Raw genomic sequence first — 25,668 nt, forward strand, 5'->3', positions numbered from 1 at the left:
ATTGGAGACTTATTAACGTGATCTTGACATATCAAACATTGCATTCTGCTAAATGTTACCAGGAATAAGGATTAATGACACCCTCCTCCACCCCCCCACCCCCCCGATCAAATTCTGCCTTCAATGAGAAAACCCAACCGGTGATAGACTTAACCATGACATTGACATATCGCGTCAAGCCTGGTTAGTTTAAACCTTGGTTTAATGGAAGGCGGGGCGGGGAGGAATAGGTTCATAACAAATTCTATGGCTCGGTCTCTTTGTACAAAGATGTTCAAATGGATTAAATTGGCAATGAGCGAAGGACGTTGGGCAAATCCCAAGTTTAGAAGGAAGTCGGGAGACAGGGAGTCCTCAACTTACGACCTGGGTGTCTGCGGTCATTAAGTGAGCCGTGCCTGATTTTTATTTTTTTTTATTTTTTTTGCAGTGGTTCTTAAGCAAAGTCACTAAGCAAAACTGGCTTCTTCTATTGACTTGTGGGAAGCCCCTGGGAGAGTCATAAACGGCGATCACGTCTCTCTCTCTTACACACACACACACTCACACACAATAGTGTAACTGTCGTAAATCCATTGCCGGTTGCCAAACACCCCTGTTTTGATTGTGAATGGACCACACGCACGCTTTTAAGTGCACGGGCCACTTGTCAAATCCCATTTTTTCCCAGCACCGTCCTGATTTGGAAACTGTCCGCCAAGACAACGGTCGTAATTTGAGGACTCCCTTTAAATTACCCTAGGAGAAAGACTTCAGACATTTTAAAATAGGAGCGGGACAAAGGGAGAGGATGAGATTTTGGGAGAAGAGAGAAGTTTCTTCTTAAAAACAAAAAAAGACAAAATAGATTTATTCCGTTTTCAGCCTTCCCTTTCATTGCAAATTTTAGCACAAACTGCATCCCCCAGATTTTCAGATGGTTGGACCATGGACTGTTACTCCCTCTCCCCCCCCCCTGCCATTTTCTCCCTCCCTTGTGGGGAACTGAAAGCAGGCCCCTCCCTTCCTCACCCCCACCCCCCACTGACAATTGGACTCCGCACTTCAGACTCCGATTCACAGTCCTGGGCCATATGAATCATGGTTTGCCACTTCCTTCTTTTGAAGTTTGATTTGAACTTCCTTTCTTCCTCCCTATTTTCTTCCCTCCTTTCTTCTTCCTTCCCTCCTTTTCCTCCCTCTTTCCTTCCTTTGTTCCCTTCTTCCCTACTTTTTTCTCCTTCCCTTTCCTCCCTCCCTCTCTCCTCTTCCTTTCTTCCCCTTTTCCTTTCCCTTCCTTTGCTCTCTCCTTTCTCTTCCTTCATTTCTTCTGGCTCCCTCTTTTTTTTCTCTCCTTTCTTCTCTTCCCTCCTTTTTCTCCCTCCCTCCCTCTCTTTTCTTCCCTTCTTTTTCTTCCTTCGTACCTTCCCCTTCCTTTGTTCTCTCTTTTCCTCCCTTTCTTTTTTCTCCCTTCCTCCTTCCTTCTTTCCCACCATCCTTTTACCCTTGTTTTCCCTTCTCCCTCCCTCCCTCCCTTTTTTCCCTCCATCCTTCCACCTTTCTCATTTTCCCTTCTCCCTCTCTCCCTCCCTTCCTTCTTCATTACGATATTCAGTTTGATTTTGTTGCCTTCTTCTGTTTCCAATAAATGCTCAGGTGTTTGCATTTCTACCTGCCTTGTTTTGCCATTTTGATGCCTTTTGCAGAACTTATCTCTTCAGTTGGATATTTCTCTCTCCCCTTCTCTTCCATTTGTTTTGCCCCCTCTCTGAATTCACTCTCTTTCCTTGTGTGCCTTTTTCAAACTCCTCGTCCTTCAGTAAGTTTTCCCCCAATTTCCTTCCTTTTGGTCTCCCCTTTTCATTTATCATACGGGTGGCACTGTTTTCCTGTGGCTCTATTTTGTATCCTTCCTTCCTTCCTTCGTCGTCCTCCTCTTCTTTTTTCCTTCCTCTCTCCTCCTTCCTTCCTTGTCCTCCTCCTCTTCTTCCCTCCTTCCTCTCTCCTCCTCCTTTCCTTCCTTCCTCTCTCCCTCCCTCTCTTCCTCTTTCTCTCTCCTTCCTAGAGTTAAATTCAGATGAGAATTTTAAAAAAATCAACCGATTAAGCAAGGTTTCCAGACGTTGGTGTGATTCTCCATTTCATCCTCCCAGTGACTTTAGAACAGAGGAGAATGCCTTGTTTTTAGTGAGGAATTAACCCCTCTTAGTTCAGTGTTGCCTGCAACAACAGCCCTGCAAGGCAGGCCAGACTAGGAAACCAGTACCATATAGAGCAGAACCACTTTTATTGCAACGGGTGTAATTAAAAGCACTTTGCAAGCAGGAATGTGCTTCCCCCTCCCATTCCTTTAAACTTACACGCATTACTTTCCTAGCTGGGGCTCAAGCACCTCTTCTCTAATGTACAAACAGAGCATGGAAACAGAGAGCGAACCCCACTGCCTTCCTGCACTGATAATGTTGCCTAGTGTGGTAACGAAACGTCTGCAGGAAAACAGCCAAGCTCGAGAACAGCACCAAGGTCCCCACACCTCTTAGCTAACCAGGGCTCAGCCACCTCTTATCTAATGTTGCTTTGCTAACCTCAGTTCCTCCTGATCCTCAAGGCCATTCCTGGCTAGTTTGCCCAACAAGGAAGGTTAAATCAATGAAATTGGTCCTTCAGCTTCTTGATTTATTGACACTCTAGTCGCCCCAAAAAACTTTCTAGCAACGCAGAATGCAGGCCCACCCATTGTCTTCCCTAATAATGCAAACACCATCATTGGGTTTTTTTAATTAAATCCTGGCTAGGGGAAAAAGTGCTTTGCAAACAGCAATCTTTTTAGAACCTGAAATTATCCAGAATTTGGCTGGATTTAAACCAAGGCTTATTTCGAGACAGAACAAGGGACTCTCTTAACCCAGTTCAATCCCAGTAAAACCCAGAAGGAGTCAGACAGGTAGAAAGGAAAGATAACTAAATGGGTGGATCCCCTACGTTGAAAATATTCCCGAAGCCTCTTCTACAACCAGTAGAGTTAGCGGAAAGCATTAGCCCATCATTTTTGGCGTGCAGTTGTGCGTGTGTGTTTGTGTGCGTTTGTGTCTGTGCGAAAAATGGATCCACACAAAACAGTGCTTTCTCTCTCTCCCATCCCGTTCATCCTTCCGGCGAGGTGCATCTGATAGTTTCTGCATGCAAACCCCCATTGTGGTCATTTTGTGTATTTCTCGTCTCCCCCCCCCTCGCCCTGCCCTGTGTCCGTTTCCTTTTTCGTTTCCTCTACCCACCCCCCACCCCCTTTTTTTGGTTTGGATTCTTATGAATTCTCTTTTATTGTTATGGTTATTGTTATGATTATGATTATTATTCTGGCAGGGCTGTGATGTGCCAATGTTAGATCAGCACATTGGATCACATCAGCTAGAAACAGAGTATGCAGCATTTTTAAAAGTGGGTTTCTCCCCGTACCCCTAACCTCTCTGTCTCTCTCTAATTTCCCCCCCCCCCAAACTCCATTTTCCCCTAACCTCATGGGTTTTTGCTAGCAGCCCAATTAATAACTTCCACTGTTCTATTCCTCCTTCTCTTTCTCTTTCTCTCTCTCTCCCCCTCTTCTTCCTTTTTCTCTCCTCTTCTGCTTTTCCCTTTGCATGAAATCTGAAAGCTGCATCTATCAATGGAATCATGTTAGATTTTTCCAAGAAGCTTCGTTAGGGTGTATATACCCCAAAACCACAAAAATTTGATTAGAGTTTCTCATCTTTTTATCTTTTTTTTTTGTTTGTTTCCTTTCCCGTAGGCGGCCTTCCTTTTGCAGATTCTCCTTCTTATTGGGGACGGTGGGTGGGTGGGGTAGGAGAGAGGGATTTCCCCCTTCTATATGCATTCTCTTCCATTGGGGGGGGGGCTAAATTTGGGGTACCTGTAGAGAGCAAGGCCCTTTCACTCTTGCCTAATCACCTTGATATTTTATTTTTTTTTGCACCCAGAAGCATTTCAGGAAAATAGGAGCACCTAGCTTTAACCATAGCTACAGGTCGTCCTCGTTTAGCAGCTGTCTTGGTTAGCGACCGTTTGCAGCGACGACGCTGGTGAAATTTCACGGGGCGATGAGCAACCCTCGACCCAAAGTTATGACCTTTGTGGGGGTGGGGGGATCTGTCAAGCAAAGGAGAGCTGCAGTCAGATCACAAGGGCGGTCACGGTTTTGTTTAGCGACTGAGTTGCTGGTGTCACTAAGCGAGGACAAGCTATAAAGGATTTCAGCCCCTTTTGGTTCCATTTTTTTTTTTGCATCTGGTCACAAGGCCAGGAGAATTTTTTTTAAAAAAACAAGCTAGGCTGGCTGTGAGAGACTACAGGTAGTCCTCGGTTTATGACCACAAGCAAGGTGGTTGATAAGTGAGTCATGCCTGATTTTTAGGAGCTTCCCCCCCCCACGGTTGTTAAGTGAATCCATAGAGTCATTAAGCGGATCATTTAATATTAATCTGGATTGTTAGGCAAATCCAGCTTCCCCTATTGGCTTTACTTGCTAGTTAGGAAGGTCACAAACGGTGATCAGGAGACCCCCAAATGGTGCAACCATCATAAATACATACCGGTGGCCGAACCCCTGGAATTTTGATCACATGACCATGGGAAGTGCTACGATAGTTGTAAGTGTGAGGACCAGCCACAAGTCACTTTTCCCAGGGTCGCTGTAACTTCAAACAGCAGCTAAATGCTGTCAGTCGAGGGCTCCATGCCTAACCCTCAGGAGGGACTGCCTATCCAGATGTGTGAAGTGCAGCTGTTTTATCATCACGCCCCAAATAATGCCCCAAAGGTGCTTTTTCAAGAGGCAACTGGACTTTCTGTTTTTTTTTCTTCTTTGAAGATGTTTCAACTTCTCATCCAAGAAGCTTCTTCAGTTCTAGCTGGTGGGGGATGGCAGGATTTATACTCCTTGCAGACAGCTGGTCATTTGCATCCTTTTTAGAGCAGGGCTCCTCAAACTACGGCCCGTGGGTCAGATACGGCCTGCCGAAGCCATTAATCCGACCCGCGCAGGACCATGAGGCTGCCCCGCCCACATCGCCCACATTTTGGATAGAGAGGACCACTGCCTTGAAAGAGGGGTCAAAGAAGCCGATGTGGCGCAGTGGTTAGGGTGCAGCACTGCAGCCCACTTCAGCTGACTGTTATCTGCAGTTCGGCTGTTCAAATCTCACCGGCTCCAGGCTGACTCATCCTTCCATCCTTCCGAGGTGGGTGAAATGAGGACCCAGACTGTGGGGGCAAGTTGCTGACTCTGTAAACCGCTTAGAGAGGGCTGAGAGCCCTATGAAGCGGTATATAAGTCTGCTATTGCTATATCAAAATTTCAAAGGAGAGGGTTGGGTTGGTGGAATAGGACATCATCTATCTCCAGTCTACGACACGGTCCTATCAGCGGTTCCAAGAAGGCGCCACACCCATTTGCAACACTCAGGTGACCCTGAGGACACTGATAAACCTCCAAGTGGCCTCAACGACTCATTCAAAGGATGCAAATGACCAGCTGTCTGCAAGGAGCATAAATCCTTCCGTTCCTCACCATCCAGTCAGAGCTGAAGAAGTTTCTTGGACGAGAAGCGAAACGTTTCCAAAGAAAAACCAAGAAAGAAAGCACTTTGGGACAGCCATGACCTGGATGGCTGGGAATCTCCGTAGACATTTCCCCAAATAATGGCCATCTAAACCAGCAGAACATCTGGTTTCGGGAATTTTCTCTCCCAAATTTCAGATGTACGGATGTTAATTTCTCAAAACGACACAAGAACGAAGCTCAAGATTTCCGCTGCTGAGCAAAACAGTTCCCCAGTGAGTTTTGCCCCGTTTGACAATCTTCCTTGCCACCGTTGCTAAGTGAATCACTGCAGTTATTAAGTTAGTAAGGTTGTTGTTAAGTGAATCTGGTTTCTTTGCTTGTCGGAAGTCAGTTCCCAAGCATCCGGATTTTGATTGCATGACCATGGGCAGGGGTCGGCAACCTTAAACACTCGAAAGAGCCACAAAGGTCCTAACTGGAAGCCTCCCGTTCAATTCTGAAGCCGACCAGAAGTCCGGTTCCCCCACCATAGAGTCTCCTCCTAGCATCTCCTCCTAGCACAGCATCTTTTTTACTCTGCTGACTGGAAGTCCAGTTCCCCCACCATAGAGTCTCCTCCTAGCATCTCCTCCTAGCACGGCGTCTTTTTTACTCTGCTGACTGGAAGTCCAGTTCCCTCCACCATAGAGTCTCCTCCTAGTGGGGCGTCCTTTTTCCTCTACCTGTCCTAACCGAAAGCCCTATCAATTGTGGAACCGACCAGCGACAGGGAGCCGAAGCAGAGGGATGAAAGAGCCACATGCGGCTCCAGAGCTGCAAGTTGCCAACCCCTGACCATGGGGGAAGCTGCAACGTCCATAAGAGTGAGAACTGGTTAGAAGTCACTTGTCTTCAGTGCCGTGGTAACATAGAACGGTCCCTAAAAGCATAGTTGTTAAGTTGAGGACTACCTTTAAAAAACCCATTCCCCTCGTCTTCCATTTTTTATATTTAGGGGGGTGAGCTTTGATGGAGCCTTCCCCTGCCCCATTATTCATACAAGGTTTTTTTTTCTGTTCCCCCAAAACCAGGTCGTAGATTTTAAAGGGAATGCAGAACAAAGCCCACTTTTTCTTATTGGTGGCCACGTCCTCGGGGTTGGGGTGGTGGGACATGGACACCACCCCCCCATGCCAAGACATAGGAGGGACCCCCCCCTCCCCCGTCCAGACGTGCTTGAGCCCTCTCTTTGCTTTTTCCAAAGATGAGAAATTGCTAATAAATTTTTGTGTCTATATTTGTGCTGTGATGACAGGTCTCAACCCGATCATTGGAACTTCTGTTGATATGAAATATTGCTTTGATGTCTTATAAATTCTATATATATATATATATCGTTTGTGAAAGTAAATTCTTTTCGAAGTTCTGTTTATTTTCCCCTTTCCTCCCCCTTCTCCCCCCCCCACCCTTCCTTTCTTGATTTATTTCTTTGGCATTCCGACAGTTTTTTAATTTCAGCCTTTTTTAATTTTGAAAATGAAGGAACTGCAAGTAATTCGAGCCCCTCCCCCTCCCCACCTGTATTTAAATTCTCTTCTGCTCTTTTTTCCCCTTTCCCGTCCTTTATCTTTTTTATTTTTCTTCTCTTCTCTCTTTTTTCTCCTCCGTTGTTTTTTTTTTCCCTTTGTTTCCTTTATTCTTTTTTTTTTTTCCGTTTTGTTTTGTTACCGCTGTGCATTTCGTCCGCAGTGCGGCGTGTGGCTCCTCGGTTCTCCATCCCGCCCACCAGCCACGAGATCATGCCGGGCGGGAACGTGAACATCACCTGCGTGGCGGTGGGCTCCCCGATGCCGTACGTCAAGTGGATGCAAGGGGCCGAAGACTTGACGCCAGAAGACGACATGCCGGTGGGGCGCAATGTCCTCGAGCTGACCGACGTGAAAGATTCCGCGAACTATACATGCGTCGCCATGTCGAGCTTGGGCGTGATTGAAGCCGTGGCCCAGATCACCGTCAAATGTAAGTGTGCACCATTCCTTGATCGGTTTGCTCTCCCGACTGGCTGATTTCGGTCCTGGTGATCTTCTTGATTCCTCCCAATGGCGGAGCTTAGCTTGATTGACAGCCGTTTCCCGCCACATGACAACTCCCAGGGATCTGGGGGAGTTTCATTGGACAAAACTGCTGGGTTGAAAATTGGCTTTATTATTATTTTTTTGGAGTCGTTTCAGACCAAAAAGGGATGTTGGTTAGGTGAGCCAATCTCTCCCTAACCTAGATTCCTCCCGCGTCTTCCTGTTGCATGGCGGCCATTTCCTTCCCCTTCCATCCGCTTGGACTCCCATCTTGTCCCTTCTGTCGATCGGCAGAACTGAATGTGTTGATTTTGCAAGTTGGAATCCTGTTGATTTAGGATTCCGGGGATAGATAAACCGAATGCCTTCCCCGTGTTTGGGACTGCAATGTTGATCACGCCTTGCCTTTGGCTATGTGGATTGGCGCTCGCGGACGTTCTGCAGGTAGTCCTCGACTTACGGCTGCAGTTGGGCCCAGCATTTCTGTGGATAAGCAAGGCGGTTTTTAAGCCTTGGAGCCGTGGTGGCGCAGTGGTTAGAATGCAGTATTGCAGGCTAATTCTGCCAGTAGTTCGATCCTGACCGGCTCGAGGTTGACTCAGCCTTCCGTCCTTCCGAGGTCGGTAAGATTACGACCCAGATTGTTGGGGGCAAAAGGCTGGTTCTGGAAACCGCTTCGAGAGGGCTGTAAAAACACTGTGAAGCAGCATATAAGTGCTATTGCCGAGTCATGCCCGATTTTACGAACTTTTTTGCCACGTTGCTGCAGTTGGTTAAGTGAATCCTGCGGTCGCGAAGCGAATCTGGCTTTCCCCGGTTGACTTCGCTTGTTGGAAAAGTTCCAAGCAGCAAACACAGGACCCCAGGGTGCTACAGCCGTCGTAAATACATGCCGGTTGACAAGCGCCTGGATTATGGTTGCGTAACCATGGGGACGGTTTCAACGGTTGTACTGTAAGTGAAAGGAGCCATGGTAAGCCCCTTTTTTCCCCAGCGCCGTTGTAACGTCCAATGGTCGCTAAATGAATGGTTGTAAATCGAGGACTACCTGTTGTCCAATATATCTCAAATGCACCCCGTGGTCTGCCTCTGCATTTTCCTGGGGGGGGGGGGGATTGTGAATTCTGGCTAACTTCCTACATGGGGGAAACATGGAGTTATGCACGAGAAGAGCATTGTTGCATGATGTGACAAAAAAACCCTGTTGCATGTGTTCCAGAATTGCCCTCAAATGCTCCTTGGGTGGGTGGGGGCCCTGCATGATGCCCCCTCCTGCAGCCGTGCTGTTTGCTAAAAAAAGGTCCGGACGCAACCACAGTCTGTCTCATGTGCTTCGTCCCTCCGTATCCTCAAGACGCATGCCTGCCTCCCTCCCGTGTACTTTTGCATAGGTTTGTGGCCAGTTTGTGGGCTCTTCTGGCATGCCACCGTGGTGCGGTCTTTTTGGGGAGATTGCACTAGAAGACCTCCAAGGTCCCGTCCACCTGGGTTGTTCTGTAATGTGAGCATGAGAAAGCGTTTGACAGAGTAAACAGGCGTCTCGTCTGCCCTGGTGCAGGAAAGAGCCTGGGTGTATTTGTGTGTTGACTTGAAGGAAACCAGAGGTGTGCTATATTAACATCTGTATTTCTGGAACGGCCCAAGAGGGGAAAAAAACAAAAGGAATATTGGCCAAGAGGAGCCAAGGTGGCGCAGTGGTTAGGGTGCAGTACTGCAGGCCACTTCAGCTGACTGCTAAGCTGCAGTTCGGCGGTTCAAATCTCACCGGCTCAAAGGTTGACTCAGCCTTCCATCCTTCCGAGGTGGGTGAAATGAGGACCCAGACTGTGGGGGGGGCGATATGCTGACTCTGTAAACCGCTTAGAGAGGGCTGAAAGCCCTATGAAGCGGTATATAAGTCGAACTGCTATTGCTATTGCTATAAGATCATCCAGCATTAGTTAACAATCTAGAACTGTCTTTCTCAACCCTTGGGCACTTTAAGATGGGTGGACTTCAACTCCCAGGATTCCCCAGCCAGCAAAGCGGGAATCCACCCATCTTAAAAGTGCCCAAGGTTTAAAAATTACTGTTCTAGAACATCACGGATGCTTGCAAAAGGCTTGAAAGCAGATGTTTCATTTATTGCCCCAACTGCAAGAGGCAGCAAAAACAAAGGAAATAAAAAATTACACAGGTAAAATCCTTGGTTTACGACCGGTGACTTATTTTAGCGGCCGTTCGAAGTTACGCCTGAGCCCAAAATTTACGTGGCTAAGCGAGACAGTTGCGAACCGAGTTTTGCCCCATTTTGCAACCTTTCTTGGGCACCGTTGTTAAGTGAATCACTGCAGTTATTAAGTTAGTAACATGGTGGTTAAGTAGATCTGGCTTCCCCATTGACTTTGCTTGCCAGAAGGTCACAAAAGGGGATCACGTCATTGGTTCAGTTAGTAACACGCTTGGCCACTGGTTCATATTCAAGATGGTGACAGTGTCCTGGGGTCATGTGATCCCCTTTTGTGATCACATGACCCCAGGACACTGCAACCATCTTAAATATGAACCACTGGCCAAGCATCTTGCTAACATAACCACTGCAGTGACTCACTTAAGAACTGTGGCCAGAAAGGTGGGGCAAAACTCACTTAACAAATAGCTTGCTCGGCCATATAAATTTTGCCACAATTGTGGTTGTAAATCAAGCGCTACCAGTGGTGGGTTGCAGACGGTGTGTACCAGTTCTTGCCCGGAGCACCGGATACTGTTCCGGTACGGTGCTCCGGAGGGCCCACCCGCCTGCTCGTCGTCCTTACCTGTCTTTAAACTTTTCGGCGCTTCCGCACATGCGCACGGCGTGTACAGCACCTACGCAATGCTCCGCCGAGCAATTGGAGCGTCGCGGAGACTCGCAGAGGCATCGCTGGAGGGTAGAACGCATGCATGTGTTGCATGCGCTCATGTGGAGGACGCCGGGCCCCGTTGCAATCGTACTGGTTACAACGGGATCCAGAACCCACCACTGAAGCATACAGCCATTTTTTTGGGTACTGAACACACATTGCTGATGCCAATTACTGAGCTGAACATTTTCTGTCACCAGTGGCGCAGTGGTTAGAATGCAGTACTGCAGGCTAGTTCTGCTGACTGCCTGTTCCTGGCACTTTGGTAGTTCAAATCTCATCAGGCTTGAGTTTGACTCAGCCTTCCATCCTTCCGAGGTGGGTAAAATGAGGACCCAGATTGTTTGGGGGGGGGGGGAGAGGCTAACTCTATAAACCAGTTAGGGATGGCTGCGAAGCACTGCTAAGCGGTATATAAGTCTTAAGTGTTACCGCTATTGCTATTCCTGGGTTGATAATGCTGTTTAAAAAGGTTCATTAACTCTACTTAACTAGGGTGGAGATATTTCAGCCCCTGTTCTTCAGTGCATGCCGTCCCCCTGTGCCGCACGGCGGGAGCTCTCACCAGCCCATTAGGGGGAAACGTAGCGCGTGCCGCGGGCGTGACCGTATTTCTGTTCAGTCAATTCTTCCCATTTTCTCAGCCTTTCCCAAAGCTCCAGGCACCCCTGTTGTCACCGAGACCACTGCCACCAGCATCACCATAACCTGGGACTCCGGAAATCCGGACCCCGTCTCCTATTACGTGATCGAGTATAAGTCGAAGAGTCAGGACGGGCCGTATCAAATCAAGGAGGACATCACTACGACCCGCTACAGCATTGGGGGGCTTAGTCCCAACTCAGAATATGAGATCTGGGTGTCGGCGGTGAACACCATTGGGCAGGGCCCCCACAGCGATTCCGTTGTGACCCGTACGGGGGAGCAGGCACCTGCCAGCGCCCCCCGAAATGTTCAGGGCCGGATGTTGAGCGCTTCGACCATGATCATCCAGTGGGAGGAACCGGTGGAGCCCAACGGTCAGATCCGGGGATACAGGGTATATTACACCATGGAGCCCGATCAGCCGGTCAGCAACTGGCAGAAACACAATGTGGACGATAGTCTCCTGACCACCGTCGGGAGCCTTCTGGAGCATGAGACCTACACCGTGCGAGTCTTGGCGTTCACATCCGTGGGGGACGGCCCGCTCTCGGATCCCATCCAAGTGAAAACCCAACAAGGAGGTGAGGTTGTGTTTGGTCTAGTGGTCAAGGGGCTGGGCTAGGAGACGGAATTCTAGTCTGGTCTTAGGAATGAAAGCTGGCTGGGTGATTTTGGGCCAATAACTAAGCGCCGGTGAGTTCTAGTCCCGCCTTAAGCATGAAAGCTGGCTGGGTGACTTTGGACCAATCGCCAGGAGATGGTGACGGACGGACAGACAGACAGACAGACAGACAGACAGAAAAACTTAAATAAAAATAATCTGGTATGGTACTTCCTTTGGTCCCCCAAATTGTCTTGAGAGCCACTTCACTGCTCAATAACCATTAAACTACTTTTCAACTCCTTTCCACTTTTGTAGTGGGATAGATTTTAGTTTGCCGTAGTATTAACTTTAACTGTGCAAGTTGAATGTCATAGGAATAGAATAATTAAGGAATATCTGCCAGCTGGACGTGGCGCACACAACTATCTTTCCGGGCACACGAGCTGTCGCCCGATGCTCTTCCGGGTTGCAGTGCACCCACCAGCTGGTGTTCACGTGTGTGGGACTGGAAACTGGCAGAGCAGCCGCCCGGTGTGCATGCGCTCGCCAGGAAGATTATCTTCTGGTTTCCAGCGCACGCAAGCACACCCGCCAGCTGGTCCTCGTGCACGCATGCACGGCAGAAACCGAAAGACCAGATGGCCCGTGCGCCTGCCAGGAACCGGAAGATTGTCTTCCTGGCGTGCATGCGCCCCAGGTGGCTGCTCTTCCGGTGCATGTGCATGTGCGCCCCATTTCGGCACTTAGTGCCGAAAAGGTTTGGCAACATTGGTATAGGTTCTCCTGCGGGGGCAGGGGGCTGGACTAGAAAACCTCCAAGGTCCCTTCCAGCTCATTCTGTTCTGTTCTAATTTTGGTTGTAAGCCGAGGGCTACCCGTTTATTTCAGTCTCCTCCTCACCTATTCTCACATACAACCTTTCTGCGTTACCCTCCCTCCCCTCTCTTCTCTTCACTAGTTCCCGGGCAACCGATGAATTTCCGAGCGGAAGCGAAGAGCGAGAGCACAATTTTACTAACCTGGAGTCCTCCCCGCCAGGACATTATTCTGAAGTATGAGCTCCTTTACAAAGAAGTCAGCAACAAACCAGGAACCCCGGAGGTGAGTCCGCTCTTGGGAATGGGAATCTGCTGCAAGGAATCCCGGGAGTGACCGTGCCTCCCGTTCATACCTGCACTTATGGTTTGCCAACAGTGGCAGATAGGACATCCCTCCAGAGGGTTAACGTCATTGCCCAGAGGGCCATGGGTTGCCCTCTCCCCTTGTTCTGACCTCGGCTTCACCAAATCACCAAGCAGACTCCTTGTCCCGACCAAACCCCCTTTTTATTAAGCGAATGTGATTTCCTCTCATTCGCATCCAGCGACGTCCCGGCAAACAGTCTTTCAAGGGTGTATTTACAACCACAGACCTTATCAGGCTTGGAGAGCTGCCAGGCCGATATCTTCCAAACGCAAAAGCTGTACAAGAAAATACTTGGCAAGGAGTCTCTTGAGGGCCACGAACAAATCTTCACGCTAATTAAATGGACAAATGGTCTCCTGCAAACTCCCCTCCCCTTTCTCAGCTCTTTAAGAGCCGAGGTGACGCAGTGGTTAGAGTGCAGTACTGCAGCCACTTCAGCTGACTGTTAGCTGCAGTTCGGCAGTTCAAATCTCACCGGCTCAAGGTTGACTCAGCCTTCCCTCCTTCCGAGGTGGGTAAAATGAGGACCCAGGCTGTGGGGGCAATATGCTGACTCTGTAAACCGCTTAGAGAGGGCTGAAAGCCCTATGAAGCGGTATATAAGTCTAACTGCTATTGCTATTGCCTATGGGAGGGGCCATTCACCGTCCACCTGTGGCTTTACTCCCGAGTCAGCCCTGGTTCCTTAGCTGTTCCCTTCTTCTGGCAACTCTGCGCATGCGCACACTGGGAACAGGCTCCAGCTGTTTGTCTGCCCCGCTGATGTCCGAAGGCAGCTGATAACTGTCAGAGGGCCTTGGCCCCCTCTCTGCCTCCAACACAGAGCCCTCCTCAGAGCCTTCCCCAGACTCCAGGACTGGCCCATCTTCCTCCCCAACCTCCTCACTCTCTGAATCTGCCGCCAGCTCTGCTAGTGGGCCACAACACCCCTCTTTGGAAGAGCTTTATAGCTCCCGCTTTAACATTCTTAAAGATCCATCTCATCCTGGGCACCCTTTTTTTTTTACTATTACTATTACCATCTGGCAGACAGTACAGCACAATAAAAACAAGGAAAAACAGGCTGAAAAACAGCTTCTATCCCAGGGCAGTAACTATATTCTACTGTACAGTGCATATTCCGCTATATAGTACAACATCAATGCAATATTATGGTTTTTAGTTCAATTGTATAGAATGTGAAGGATGTGTTTTATTTTGATAGTTATAATGTACCCTGAAGGTGGCATTAATTTAGTTGTATGGGGTGCGACGGTAGACCGCCTACTGCCACATACCTCCCAGCGGTCAGTAAGATCCCACAGATTGGGCCTCCTTCAGATGCTGTCAGCCAGACTGTGTCGGCTGGTGGGCCCCCGGAGGAGAGCCTTCTCTGTGGCCGCTCCGACTCGTTGGAATCAGCTACCCCCAGAGATCCGGGCCATACCCACTCTCATGGCCTTCAGGAAAACTGTAAAAACTTGGCTGTTCTGGCAGGCCTGGGGCTGTTGACCTCACTGTTGAGGTCCAGCCCCGATTAGAATGAATGTATGTGGTGTTGTGATTTTAAACCGTTCTTTTCTCTCTCTCTCTCTCTCTCTCTCTCTTTTGCTCTTTTTTGTAAGCCACCCGGAGTCCTTCGGGATTGGGCGGCATATAAATTTTATAAATAAAATAAATAAATCAAGTAAACTAAACTAAACTACCGCTGTCCTTTGCTTCTGGCACTGGTTCGGGCTTGCCGACACCCGCTGCCGCTCTGCAGTTTCTGAAGACGTTTGACCCCGTGACTTTCTTCCTGGTGAAAGAACTCAACCCCAACACGGAATACGTCTTCCAGTTGGCGGCTCGCTCAACCTTGGGCCTTGGAGCCCCGACATCGGAGGTCAGGGAGCGCACGCTGCAGTCTAGTAGGTGTCCCTTTTCTTACCCAGAATTCTCTGAAGGGATCACGGTCAGGCAGGAGACGCAACAGCTGGGGGACAAGGTGTGGAATGGCGGCCGGGGTAGGGCATCGGGGAGAGCGAACCCGGACACTGCCTGCGTTTCAATGGCTTTTGACCCGTAGGAGTTAAGCGAGGAGCTAACTTTTTCTGGCTGCGGGCTCACCAGGAGTATTTCCGGGTACAAAAGAGAGGAGGGTGGGGAGGTTTTTGTGCGGCTGGGCCTGGTTTATCGCAGGACACAACGCAAGTGTCCTTGGGGGTGCGTTTCAAGGCGTGCAGGCTGGGCTCAAAGGGTTAGAGCGGGAACAATCGGCTATTCGCCAGTCTGCCTGTTGACTCTCTCTTAAGGCTGCCCCCCTTACCCAGGGGTGGTTTTGACTTACCTTCCCTAGCGGTTCGCAAATGTGAGTACGGGTGCCTTCCGCGCAGGGACTTTTGGCGGAAGAGGGGCCTAAATGGGATGCCGTAGATCCGGGGCGAGGGAGCGGGGCCACCTGCGATGTCCGCTATCGAACCAATCCCAAACGGTCCCAACTGATGCCAACCGATCCCACCTGGTAGAATACCACCTCTCTCTTTACCCAACTTGAAAACATGGCGTCTTCCTTAGTGAGGAAAAAGTGGCTCCCTGGCATTGAAAGTCCGATAACCGGGATCGGTTGGCAGGGGATGGATGTTCCGCCACAAAGAGATGTGGGTTTGCGAGCGTCAAATGCTGCGGCTCGGGGTTGGATGGAACGGGAGGAAAAACACACCGGATGACTTCGTGACTGTGGTTTTTTTTGAGGGAGACCATTCCCCCTTGCTCCTCCCTCTTCCCTATCCCATAATTCACTGTCACACCATTTCCCCTCCTCCCTTCCCCCAACCCAGAAAGAAAGTATGACGGAGGGCACGGGGGCGGGGGCACAATCATGCCACCGGGAGCTTTTTTCTAGTGCTGGTTTTAGTTTAATGGATTGTCTCCCTTCATGGTTGCACCAGGAATTGCACCAGGAATTGCACCAATCCTGGCTGGCAATAAAATATGAAAACTTTGCTCTTTTTTTAAAAAAAGAAAAAAGAATGAGGTGGTTTTCTTTTATCGTTATTTTCTTTCCTTCCTTCCTTTTGGTTTTCTTTCTTTCTTTCTTTCTTTCTTTCTTTCTTTCTTTCTTTCTTTCTTTCTTTCTTTCTTTCTTTCTTCCTTTTTCTTTCTGTTCGTTCTTTTTTCCCACCCCAACAGCATGAATGGCTGTGGCTGTTCTTTGTATTTCTGTCTTCTTTCATCTTTACTGTATTGAACTCGGCCACAGGGTTGGGGGGTCGCTGTGACCAGAAAGGGGTGGGGTGGGGGGTTTGGTGAGGGGGGAGACCCAAGGACTTTCATTTTGTCCTCCCAGGAAGCCTTAAAGTAGGACAGCTGCCCATCCAAAGGTTACTGATATCTCCATCTGCCTTTTTTTCTTCCTGTTTCTTTTCCGGATTCTATTTTATTTTCTCTGCCTTCTGTCTTCTCCCCAACATACCATTCCCAACATACACAATTTATCCTTTCTGCACACCGGAGGTTGTAGATCAGTCGCCACCACTGTTGTGCTACGCACTCAGTTCTCTGACAATCTGGTTGGGGCTGATGGGGATTGTGGTCCAAGACACTTGGAGGGAGGGAGACAGTTTGGGAAGAATGGTCTGAACCTGCAGGCATAATTCTGGTGTCAGGATGAGGTCAAACGTCTCGAGTTCTTGAGATGAATTGTGGTTGTGGTCCGGGGTCTTTTGGGGCTCCCTGAGTGAGCTTTTTCTGCAGACGGGTTTTCCTGCAGACGTTTCATGACCCAACTAGATAACATCATCAGTGTTAGAGGGGAATGGGGTTTGCTCTCTTGGTTCTATGCAATTGCGCAACATGACAAAATACCATCAGATAGTGTGTAAGATCCCACAGGATGGGCCTTCTCCGGGTGCCTTCAGCAGGACAATGCCGGCTGGCGACGCCTAGGAGTAGGGCCTTCTCTGTTGCCGCTCCGGCCATATGGAATGAGCTGCCCCCAGAGATCCGGGCCCTGCCCACTCTCATGGCCTTTCGCAAAGCCATTAAAACCTGGCTTTTCCGGCAGGCCTTCTGATTGGGTGTTTCTTGCATTCCTTTTTTAACTTTGTGTGTCTTACTGTTTTTCTAAGTTCTTTTAATCTTTTATTCTGTAAGCCGCCCGGAGTCCCCCAGGATTGGGCGGCATAGAAATCTAATAAATTCAATTCAATTCTATACAAGTGGCCTGACTTAAACAGCCTCATCAAGGAACTACCAAGAGCCACTTGCCTAAAAGCCAAAAAAAATTGGACGAAAATACACACGGTTGGGGAAAAAAAATGATAAAGCAGCATATTGATCTGAAACCTGAGATATCCCTGTTGGGCATTCTACCGGAAAAATATGACAAAAAGACTATATATCTGGTTTTACGTATATTAACTGCAGATAGAATTGTATTTGTGCAACAATTGCGCAACATGACAAAATACCATCAGATAGTGTGTAATTAAGAAAATATTAGAATGTGCAGAAATGGATAGATTAATGCTTATTATTAAGGATAAAGAAGAAACTGAATCCTTTCTGACTTGGGATGTGTTTTATCAATGGTTCGTGAATAGAAACAGAAGTTGGAGAAAAGGAGATACGAAGAAGAAGAAATGAATGTAGAGAGAATTTGATGATGAAGATGTTATGTACTATTGTATTGCTATATTATTAGTAGTATTGTGATGAATATCATAACAGATATGTGGATTTTGATTGTCTAAAACCCAGATGCCACACTGGAAATGGAAAGCAATATAAATAAAATAAATAAAACATTAAAAAGCGGGGGGGGGGGGAATTACCAAGAGCCACTTGGTTCTTACCTCTGACAGGTCAAACCACTTGTTTATAAGCATCCTGCCCCCACACCCACAAGTCCATCACATGGCCCAATCTTCCACTGCCACGCTGGCAACTTCCACCCATCCAGTTCCGGCCAGGTGCAGAGACGAAAGATGACCTTGGCTTCCTAGAAAGAATGTTGTTATGGCTACATTTCGTCCAACTCCGTATAATTCCCCCCTCCCATTTTCCCATCATAGAAAATGCATAGTAGAATAATAGAAAGTGTGGCAGGCCTAAGATCCAAAAGAAGAAGATGGCTTGCGGGCCTGACTGACCCAGAGAGCAAACCCCACTGATGATGTTACCTAGTTGGGTCACGAAACGTCTACAAGGAAGCAACGAAGCTCAGGGAGCAACAAGGACCCCACAACTCAACCCTGAGCTATAAATATTCTCTTCTTGGAAGGGTGTGTAACTAATCGTACCTTGATCCAGAATGTTAGGAGATCAATAAGTAAAAAAACGGGCTTCATAGCGTCTCTTCATACCGTGGGAACATGGCCATCCAGTCTCAAGGAATGGGGGATTGCTTGCAGGATGCTGCTTAATGTACCTCGAAGAGCCGAGGTGGCACAGTGGTTAGGGTGCAGTACTGCAGGCCACTTCAGCTGACTGTTATCTGCAGTTCAGCAGTTCTAATCTCACCCGCTCAAGGTTGACTCAGCCTTCCATCCTTCCGAGGTGGGTGAAATGAGGACCCAGACTGTGGGGGCGATATGCTGACTCTGTAAACCGCTTAGAGAGGGCTGAAAGCCCTATGAAGCGGTATATAAGTCTAACTGCTAACTTAGATTTGGTGGGGCAGAGGGGGGGGAACCACCTGGAATTGGGGCCCGATGGGGGCCCGTTAATTTTGTTTTCTGTTTTTGCATTCTTCCTGACCGTAATTACGGGGCCAACATCCAGCCAAGGACTCTCCTTCTTCACCTTTTTCAGAGCCTTCTTAACACGTACGGGTTTTGTCAGGGCGGGAGGAGGGATTGGCAGCGTTTCCGTTGTAACGAAAAAGGGGGCGGTGGATGAAATAACGTCCTCTTTTTTTTTTTTTTCCTACCGAGATAACGGCGGGAGGGCTGATGGATTGGAAGGGGAAATAGGCAGCTGGAGACGACCAGGCGCTGATTTTGATGTTTTGCTTTGCTTGTGTTTGATTGGGTGCGTGGGTGGGTTTTCTGCAGGCGGGGTAGACAGAGGCTGTGGTGGAAGTGGCTGTGGATAGCTGGGAAATGGTGTATTTGGCTTCCCCCTGAAAGGGAAGGAAGGGTCTTTCACCCACCGGCCGCTCACCCAGGAGGAAAGGCTGAGGATCTTTCTGGGCTCCCATCATTTGATTCCGTCGGCCCTGAGGAGAGTTGCCCCCCCCCCCCCCCGAACCCTCCCCGATACCGGCCTCTCTTGAGAGGACCTTGGAATAAAGCCAAACCAGGAGTAATCTGGGCCCTGGGTTGAGGTCTGGGGCCAAGGATCACTCTCCCTTCCTTTCCTCTCTTCCCCCCTCTGTCCTTCCTTCCCATCCATCTATTCCCTCCCTTCCCCATCCATTTATTTCCTTTTCCACCCATCGCCTCCCTCCCTCCCTTTCTTCCTTCCTTCCCACTCCAGAGGTGGGTTGCCTAGGTCGCAAAACCGGCAACCAGCCAGGCCTGCCATGCCCCCAAACCCTCACCGGTGCTGGGTGGCCGCCATTTTGGTTTGTAGTGACTGTGCATGTGCCGTTCACTGCTAAGTTTGTTCTGCGCATGCACGAAGAACAATTTACATTGAACAGTGCACGCATGCGTGTTGCACGTGTGTTGCGAACCGGTAGTAAAACCGGCAGCAAGCCACCCCTGTCCCATCCACCCATTTCCGTCTTTCCTTCCTCTCTTCCCTCGCACCCTTCCCTCCCACCCATTTATTTCCTTTCTTCCCCACCCATTTCCTTCCTTCCTCTCTCCCTCTCACACTTCCTTCCTTCCCACCCATCCATTTCCTTTCTTCCCCACCCATTTCATTCCTCCGGTCCTCACACCCTTCCTTCCTTCCCACCCATCTATTTCCTTTCTTCCCCACCCATTTCATTCCTCCGGTCCTCACACCCTTCCTTCCTTCCCACCCATCCATTTCCTTTCTTCCCCACCCATTCCCTCCCTCCCTCCCACCCATCTATTTCCTTTGTTGCACACCCATTTCCTTCCTTCCTTCCTCCCTCCCACCCACCCTTCCTTCCTTCCCACCCACCTTTCCTTTCTTTCCCACCCATTTCCTTCCTTCCTTCCTTTCTCCCTCCCACCCTTCCTTCCCACCCATCTATTTCCTTTGTTCCACACCCATTTCCTTCCTCTCTCCCTCTCACCCTTCCTTCCTTCCTTCCTTCCTTCCTTCCTTCCTTCCTTCCTTCCCATCTATTTCCTTTCTTCCCCACCCATTTCCTTCCTTCCTTCCTGTCTCCCTCCCACTCTTCCTTCATTCCCACCCATCTATTTCCTTTCTTCCCCACCCATTCCCTCCCTCCCTCCCACCCATCTATTTCCTTTGTTGCACACCCATTTCCTTCCTTCCTCCCTCCCACCCACCCTTCCTTCCTTCCCACCCACCTTTCCTTTCTTTCCCACCCATTTCCTTCCTTCCTTCCTTTCTCCCTCCCACCCTTCCTTCCCACCCATCTATTTTCTTTGTTCCACACCCATTTCCTTCCTCTCTCCCTCTCACCCTTCCTTCCTTCCTTCCTTCCTTCCTTCCTTCCTTCCTTCCTTCCTTCCCATCTATTTCCTTTCTTCCCCACCCATTTCCTTCCTTCCTTCCTGTCTCCCTCCCACTCTTCCTTCATTCCCGCCCATCTATTTCCTTTCTTCCCCACCCATTTCCTTCCCTTCCCATCCCTTTCCTCCTCCCCCCTCTCTCTGTTCCTCTCTCCCCCACCCATCAATTAGTTCACAGCATCTCTGCTTCCTGGGGGGGGGGCACCTGGGGCAGGGGGCCGGTTGCCTGGTGGTCTTGTCCCCCTCTGAAAACCTGTCTTTTGTTTCCTGACTGGCTGCTGGAGGAAGGAGCCCAAATCTTTCCTGTTCCTGGTGGCATCCTTCAGCGTTCAGACCTCCCAGATGGGCAGGCTTCTGTGTCTTTTCCTCCTCTTCCTCCTTCTTCCTTTCTTTTAACTTGTTTTCTCCTCCAATGCAGCCTTCTCCTCATACAGTCTTCCTGGCGAGTTCCCTTTCCTTTTCCATCCTTTCTGTGTGTCTCTCTCTCCTTCCCTCTTTCTGTCTCTCTCTTTCTCCCTCGCCTGGCATGTCTGTTTGATATATAGCATGTTTTTTTTTCCTCTCCTTCTCTTTCTTGCCTTCCGCTCCCAGGGCATATCTGCATATTTTTCAGCCTGTCCAGATTTCTCTAAGTTCTGCAAGGATTTCCGATAAGGTGATGTTTTCCGAAAATTAGACGTGGGGGAGCAACCTCCCTCTGCATTTCAGTCAAGTTTGACACTTCTCAACCTGTTCCGAACCAAAATGTTCTTCTCAGGCTATTATGAGGCAGCGTCACGCTAGGTTTCCAAGAGAAATAATTGCCCCCCGAATACATAACATTGGAAGAGATTATTTCAAAATGTTGTTTTATGCAGGGCGTTCAGGAATATGTGCATATCTTACAGGGAATGTTTCCGCTGCATGCATAAACCAGCATGATTCTTTTTATTTTTATATTTTTTTTTTCCTGTGTGTGTCATTTTTGGAGTGACTTCCAATTTATTTATTTACTTAGCTCAAGACACTTTACAGAGGTCATGCAATCACTGAGATGCAAATTTAGTTTAACCAAAGCAGCTCATCAACTCTGTGTGATGACGAAAACAGATGCCAAGCTAGTAGGAAAAGTGTTAGGAAAATGTGAACACTAAACAAGGTTATAGAAGAATAGAATAGAATAAAATAGAGAATAGCATAGCATAGAATAACAGAATAGAGAACAGAGCAGAATAGAATAGAATAGCAGAGTTGGAAGGGACCTTAAGAGGTCTTCTAGTCCAACTAGAAGCCCAGGCAGGAAACCCTATACCGTTTCTGACAAATGGTTGACCAACCTCTTCTTAAAAGCTTGCATTGTTGGAGAATTCACAACTTCTGGTGGCAAGTTATTCCACTGGTGAATTATTCGAACTGCCAGGAAATTCCACTTCAGTTCCAGGTTGCTTCTCTCCTTGATTAGTTTCCACCCATTGCTTCTTATCCTGCCCTCGGGTGCTTTAGAGAATAGGTTGACCCCTCTTTTCTTTGTATAGTGAAAGAGAAATGCCATACTATTACCAGGTCGTTCTCAACTGTCCATCCGTGGTCAGTAAAGTGAGGACCCGAATTGTTTGGGGCAATACATTGACGTTGTAAAACTCTTAGAGAGCTGTAAAGAACTGTGAAGCAGTATATAAGTCTAAGTGCTATTGCTATCTATCTATCTATCTATCTATCTATCTATCTATCTATCTATCTATCTATCTATCTATCTATCTATCTATCTATCTATCTATCTACCTACCTACCTACCTACCTACCTACCCACCTACCTATCTACCCACCTACCTACTTACTTACCTACCTATCTACCTAGCTATCTCTATTCATACATCCATATCTACCTACCTACCAATCTATCTACCTACCTACCTATCTGCCTACCTACCTACCTACTTACTTACCTACCTATCTACCTAGCTATCTCTATTCATACATCCATATCTACCTACCTACCAATCTACCTACCTACCTACCTACCTACTTACTTACCTACCTATCTACCTAGCTATCTCTATTCATACATCCATATCTACCTACCTATCTACCTACCTACCTATCTATCTACCTACCTACCTATCTACCTACTTACTTACCTACCTATCTACCTACCTATCTCTATTCATACATCCATATCTACCTACCTATCTATCTATCTATCTATCTATCTATCTATCTACCTACCTACCTATCTACCTACCTATCCACCTACCTACCAATCTACCTACTTACTTACCTACCTTTCTACCTAGCTATCTCTATTCATTCATCCATATCTACCTACCTACCTACCTACCTACCTATCTATCTATTCTGTCTCTCTAACTTCTGTCTATCTACAATACCTCTCTCTCTCCCTCCCTCCCTCCCTCCCTCCCTCCCTCTCTCTGTCTCTCTGTCTCTGTCTCTCTCTCTCTCTCTCTCTCTCTCCCTCTCTCCCTCTCTCCCTCTCTCCCTCTCCCTCCCTCCCTCCCTCCCTCCCTCCCTCTCTCTCTCTTTCTTTCTTCCCAGAGCCTGGTGGCACAGTGGTTAAAATGCAGTATTGCAGGCAAACTCCATTGCCAGGCGTTCGATCCTAACCAACTCAAGGTTGAGTCAGCCTTTCATCCTTCCGAGGTAAAATGAAGACCCAGATTGTTGGGGGCTCAGTAGGCTGACTCTGCAAACTGCTTAGAGAGGGCTGTGAAGCGGCATTTAAATCCAAGGGCTCTTGTTATCATGGTGAATCCCTGATTCTTCAGACTGAGCAGGATCTATGGTATCTTCTCCAGGAGACATCTCCCAGGCTTGCTCTTCATAACTAGAACCTTTTCTATGCAGATATGTCCCTTTCCTTTCCTCTAAGGTGTCCTGTCACCACATCTCTGCTTAGCTTTTCCCCCAATCCACCCATCGTCCCCGTTTGCAAATGCTTCCAAATCCTCCATGCAACCATCCCTGGCTTGGCTGGTACCCCTTTCCCCTGCCTTGCACGGCATGTCTTTTCACAGCACTTCTCCGCTAAAGTGTGGGGAGGGGGGGCCCTCCAAGCATCAAAACCCCCAAGATTTTTGTTAAAAACAAATCCATTAAACTAAAGGTAACGTATTCTCTCTCTTTTTTTCGATCTTGAAAGAATTTGGCGTTTAACTCTTCAAGTACCAAAGACGATAGGCTCGGGTGCCTAGAGAATCTCTAAAAGGTATCCCAAAATCAGAGATTAGAGAGAGAGGGGGGGAAAAATGGAATTATGGGGGTGAAAAAAAAAGAGAGATACCTTGCCCCAGTTCTTCCAAAAAATCCATAGATTCGGCTTCTTCTTTTGGCTAAGTCGTTCCATTTCCCTTTCGATAAGTCCTTTGTCTTCTCAGCATTGACTTAGCCAGATGGGTGAAGGAAGACACCCCCCCAAAAAACCTCCATTGCCCCAAGGAGACATTTGACTCTAGGAAACCCCTTTAAAAAAAAAAGTTTGGGGAGTAAGTTTGGTTCTTTTTTAAATAGCCAGTGGCCTGACATTGAGTTCTCCAAAGTCTATGGTACCTAAAGGGTTAAAAAAATTTTTAAAAAATCCTTATCGCTTCGGTTATGAAAGCTCAGTCAGGGTCCCTTGTTGAGTCTTGGAGACGGTCCACTTTTAACGCGTGTGAAAGTGTTCAGAAGGTGAGTACCAGCTAATTCACAAATACAGCCGAACCTGTTTCCTTCTTGAACCCCCTCCAAAAATGGCATCTCCAAATTTATTGCACCCCTTGGGATTACCTGCCCAGTCCCTTGGTGGCTGCGGGGAAACGAGGGTGTAGTGCCCGCTGTTGTGTGCGGGGACACACACACACACAAACACACACACCAACTTCCCAGTGCTTAATCTCCCTTGCCCCTCGGTGGAGAAAATGCAAGCACCCGCCTGCACGCTAACATCCACCCACCCACATGCGCTCTTGCCTCCCTTGAATTCACACAGGTTGGGCTGGATTGTGAAGGAAAGTCCTTATGGATCCTCTCAACAGCAAGGCCAGCGCGGGGTGGCATCTTGGCACAGACGGTATGGTCCAGAGAAAGTCATAGAATGGAGCATTCCCTTGGCATTCCCTTGTGGCTTAGCCAGAGGGCGGGGGGGGGGGGGGCAGGGCGAACCCAGTTCATGGTTTTTATCTGTCCTGCCCTAAAGTGGATTGTTTAGAAGGGTGAGTGGACAGACACACCCCGTCCTGTCTTCGCTGGGAACCAGGCTGGCAAAAGTTGGAAGTCTGCATTTTGGGGGGGCTGCTGCCCCTGTTTTCTGGAAGTAAGAGCTTACTGGGTTGAGGACTCCCCATGTTTTCAAAGCCACCCAGAATCTGGTAGGTCTTATTATAGTGGGCTTCTTGGTGAGGAGAAGGTGGTTAGATAAGGGTTGAGGATGGTGGGTAGAAAAAGACCCCTTTCAGATAGCTCTCTGTCGGGCGCAAATTAAGAAATAAAACTCATTCCTCAGAGGATGCGAAAGGGTTACCCAAAGACCTTTCTTGTTTAGTGTTTCTTGTTTAGCCTTATTTAATCCTCCATCTTATTCAGTGCTTCTTGTTCAGCCTTGTTTAATGCTTCTTGTTTAGCCTATTCATTTGTTTACTCCAGTGTTGTTTTTTTTCCAAACTTGGCTCTCTTAAGACCCGTGGACTTCAACTCCCGGAATTCCTCAGCTCGCTTGCTGAGAGTTGGAGTCCACTGCTCTTCAAATGGCCAAGTGTGAAAAGCATGGATTTAAACCATTTGCACGACCGTCTCGCCACAGGAATCCCGAAAGCACTGTGGCAAGGAGAGTGAGTTTGTGGACATCTTGAGAAAATCATATTTTCCAAATAAAAAATGGCATGCAGCCTTTACTCAACATCTCCAAATTTGGGCAAGGATAGTTTTCCAAGCTATAAAATAAATATGGCTGGATGCTTACCTCTTAAAGTGAACCTCGGCGTCTTTAAGCTGGGTGGACTTCAATTCTCACAATTCCCCAGCCAGCCCAGCTTAAAGTCACTGAGGTTCAGAAACACAGTTTTAGTGTGGTCCCACCCTTCACTGGTTCCACCACAAAACCGCGTTCGACTAAAGGGCGCTCGACAAAACCGCGTAGCTGACGTCATCACAGCGCGACAACAGCACGGAGAAAAAAGCACGCTGTAAACGCTAAACCTAAAATTAACCC

At 48.3% G+C, this 25,668-nt stretch overlaps 1 protein-coding gene across 1 annotated transcript in view; it reads left to right on the top strand.

The window, feature by feature from the left end:
• The window catches only part of PTPRS (protein tyrosine phosphatase receptor type S), a 257,126-nt gene that overhangs the window by 146,582 nt on the left and 84,876 nt on the right, over positions 1 to 25,668 (top strand). The window contains exons 7-10 of the mRNA XM_087703332.1: positions 7,268 to 7,537; positions 11,120 to 11,701; positions 12,683 to 12,825; positions 14,654 to 14,798. Of these exons, the coding sequence (XP_087559458.1) occupies positions 7,268 to 7,537; positions 11,120 to 11,701; positions 12,683 to 12,825; positions 14,654 to 14,798 (1,140 nt within the window). The remainder of the gene's footprint in view (positions 1 to 7,267; positions 7,538 to 11,119; positions 11,702 to 12,682; positions 12,826 to 14,653; positions 14,799 to 25,668) is intronic.

This window comes from Thamnophis sirtalis, unplaced genomic scaffold (genome assembly GCF_051295495.1).
Source record: "Thamnophis sirtalis isolate CommonGarterSnake01/CBP01778 unplaced genomic scaffold, rThaSir2_p1.2 scaffold_1, whole genome shotgun sequence".
Taxonomy (NCBI): Eukaryota; Metazoa; Chordata; class Lepidosauria; order Squamata; family Natricidae; genus Thamnophis; species Thamnophis sirtalis.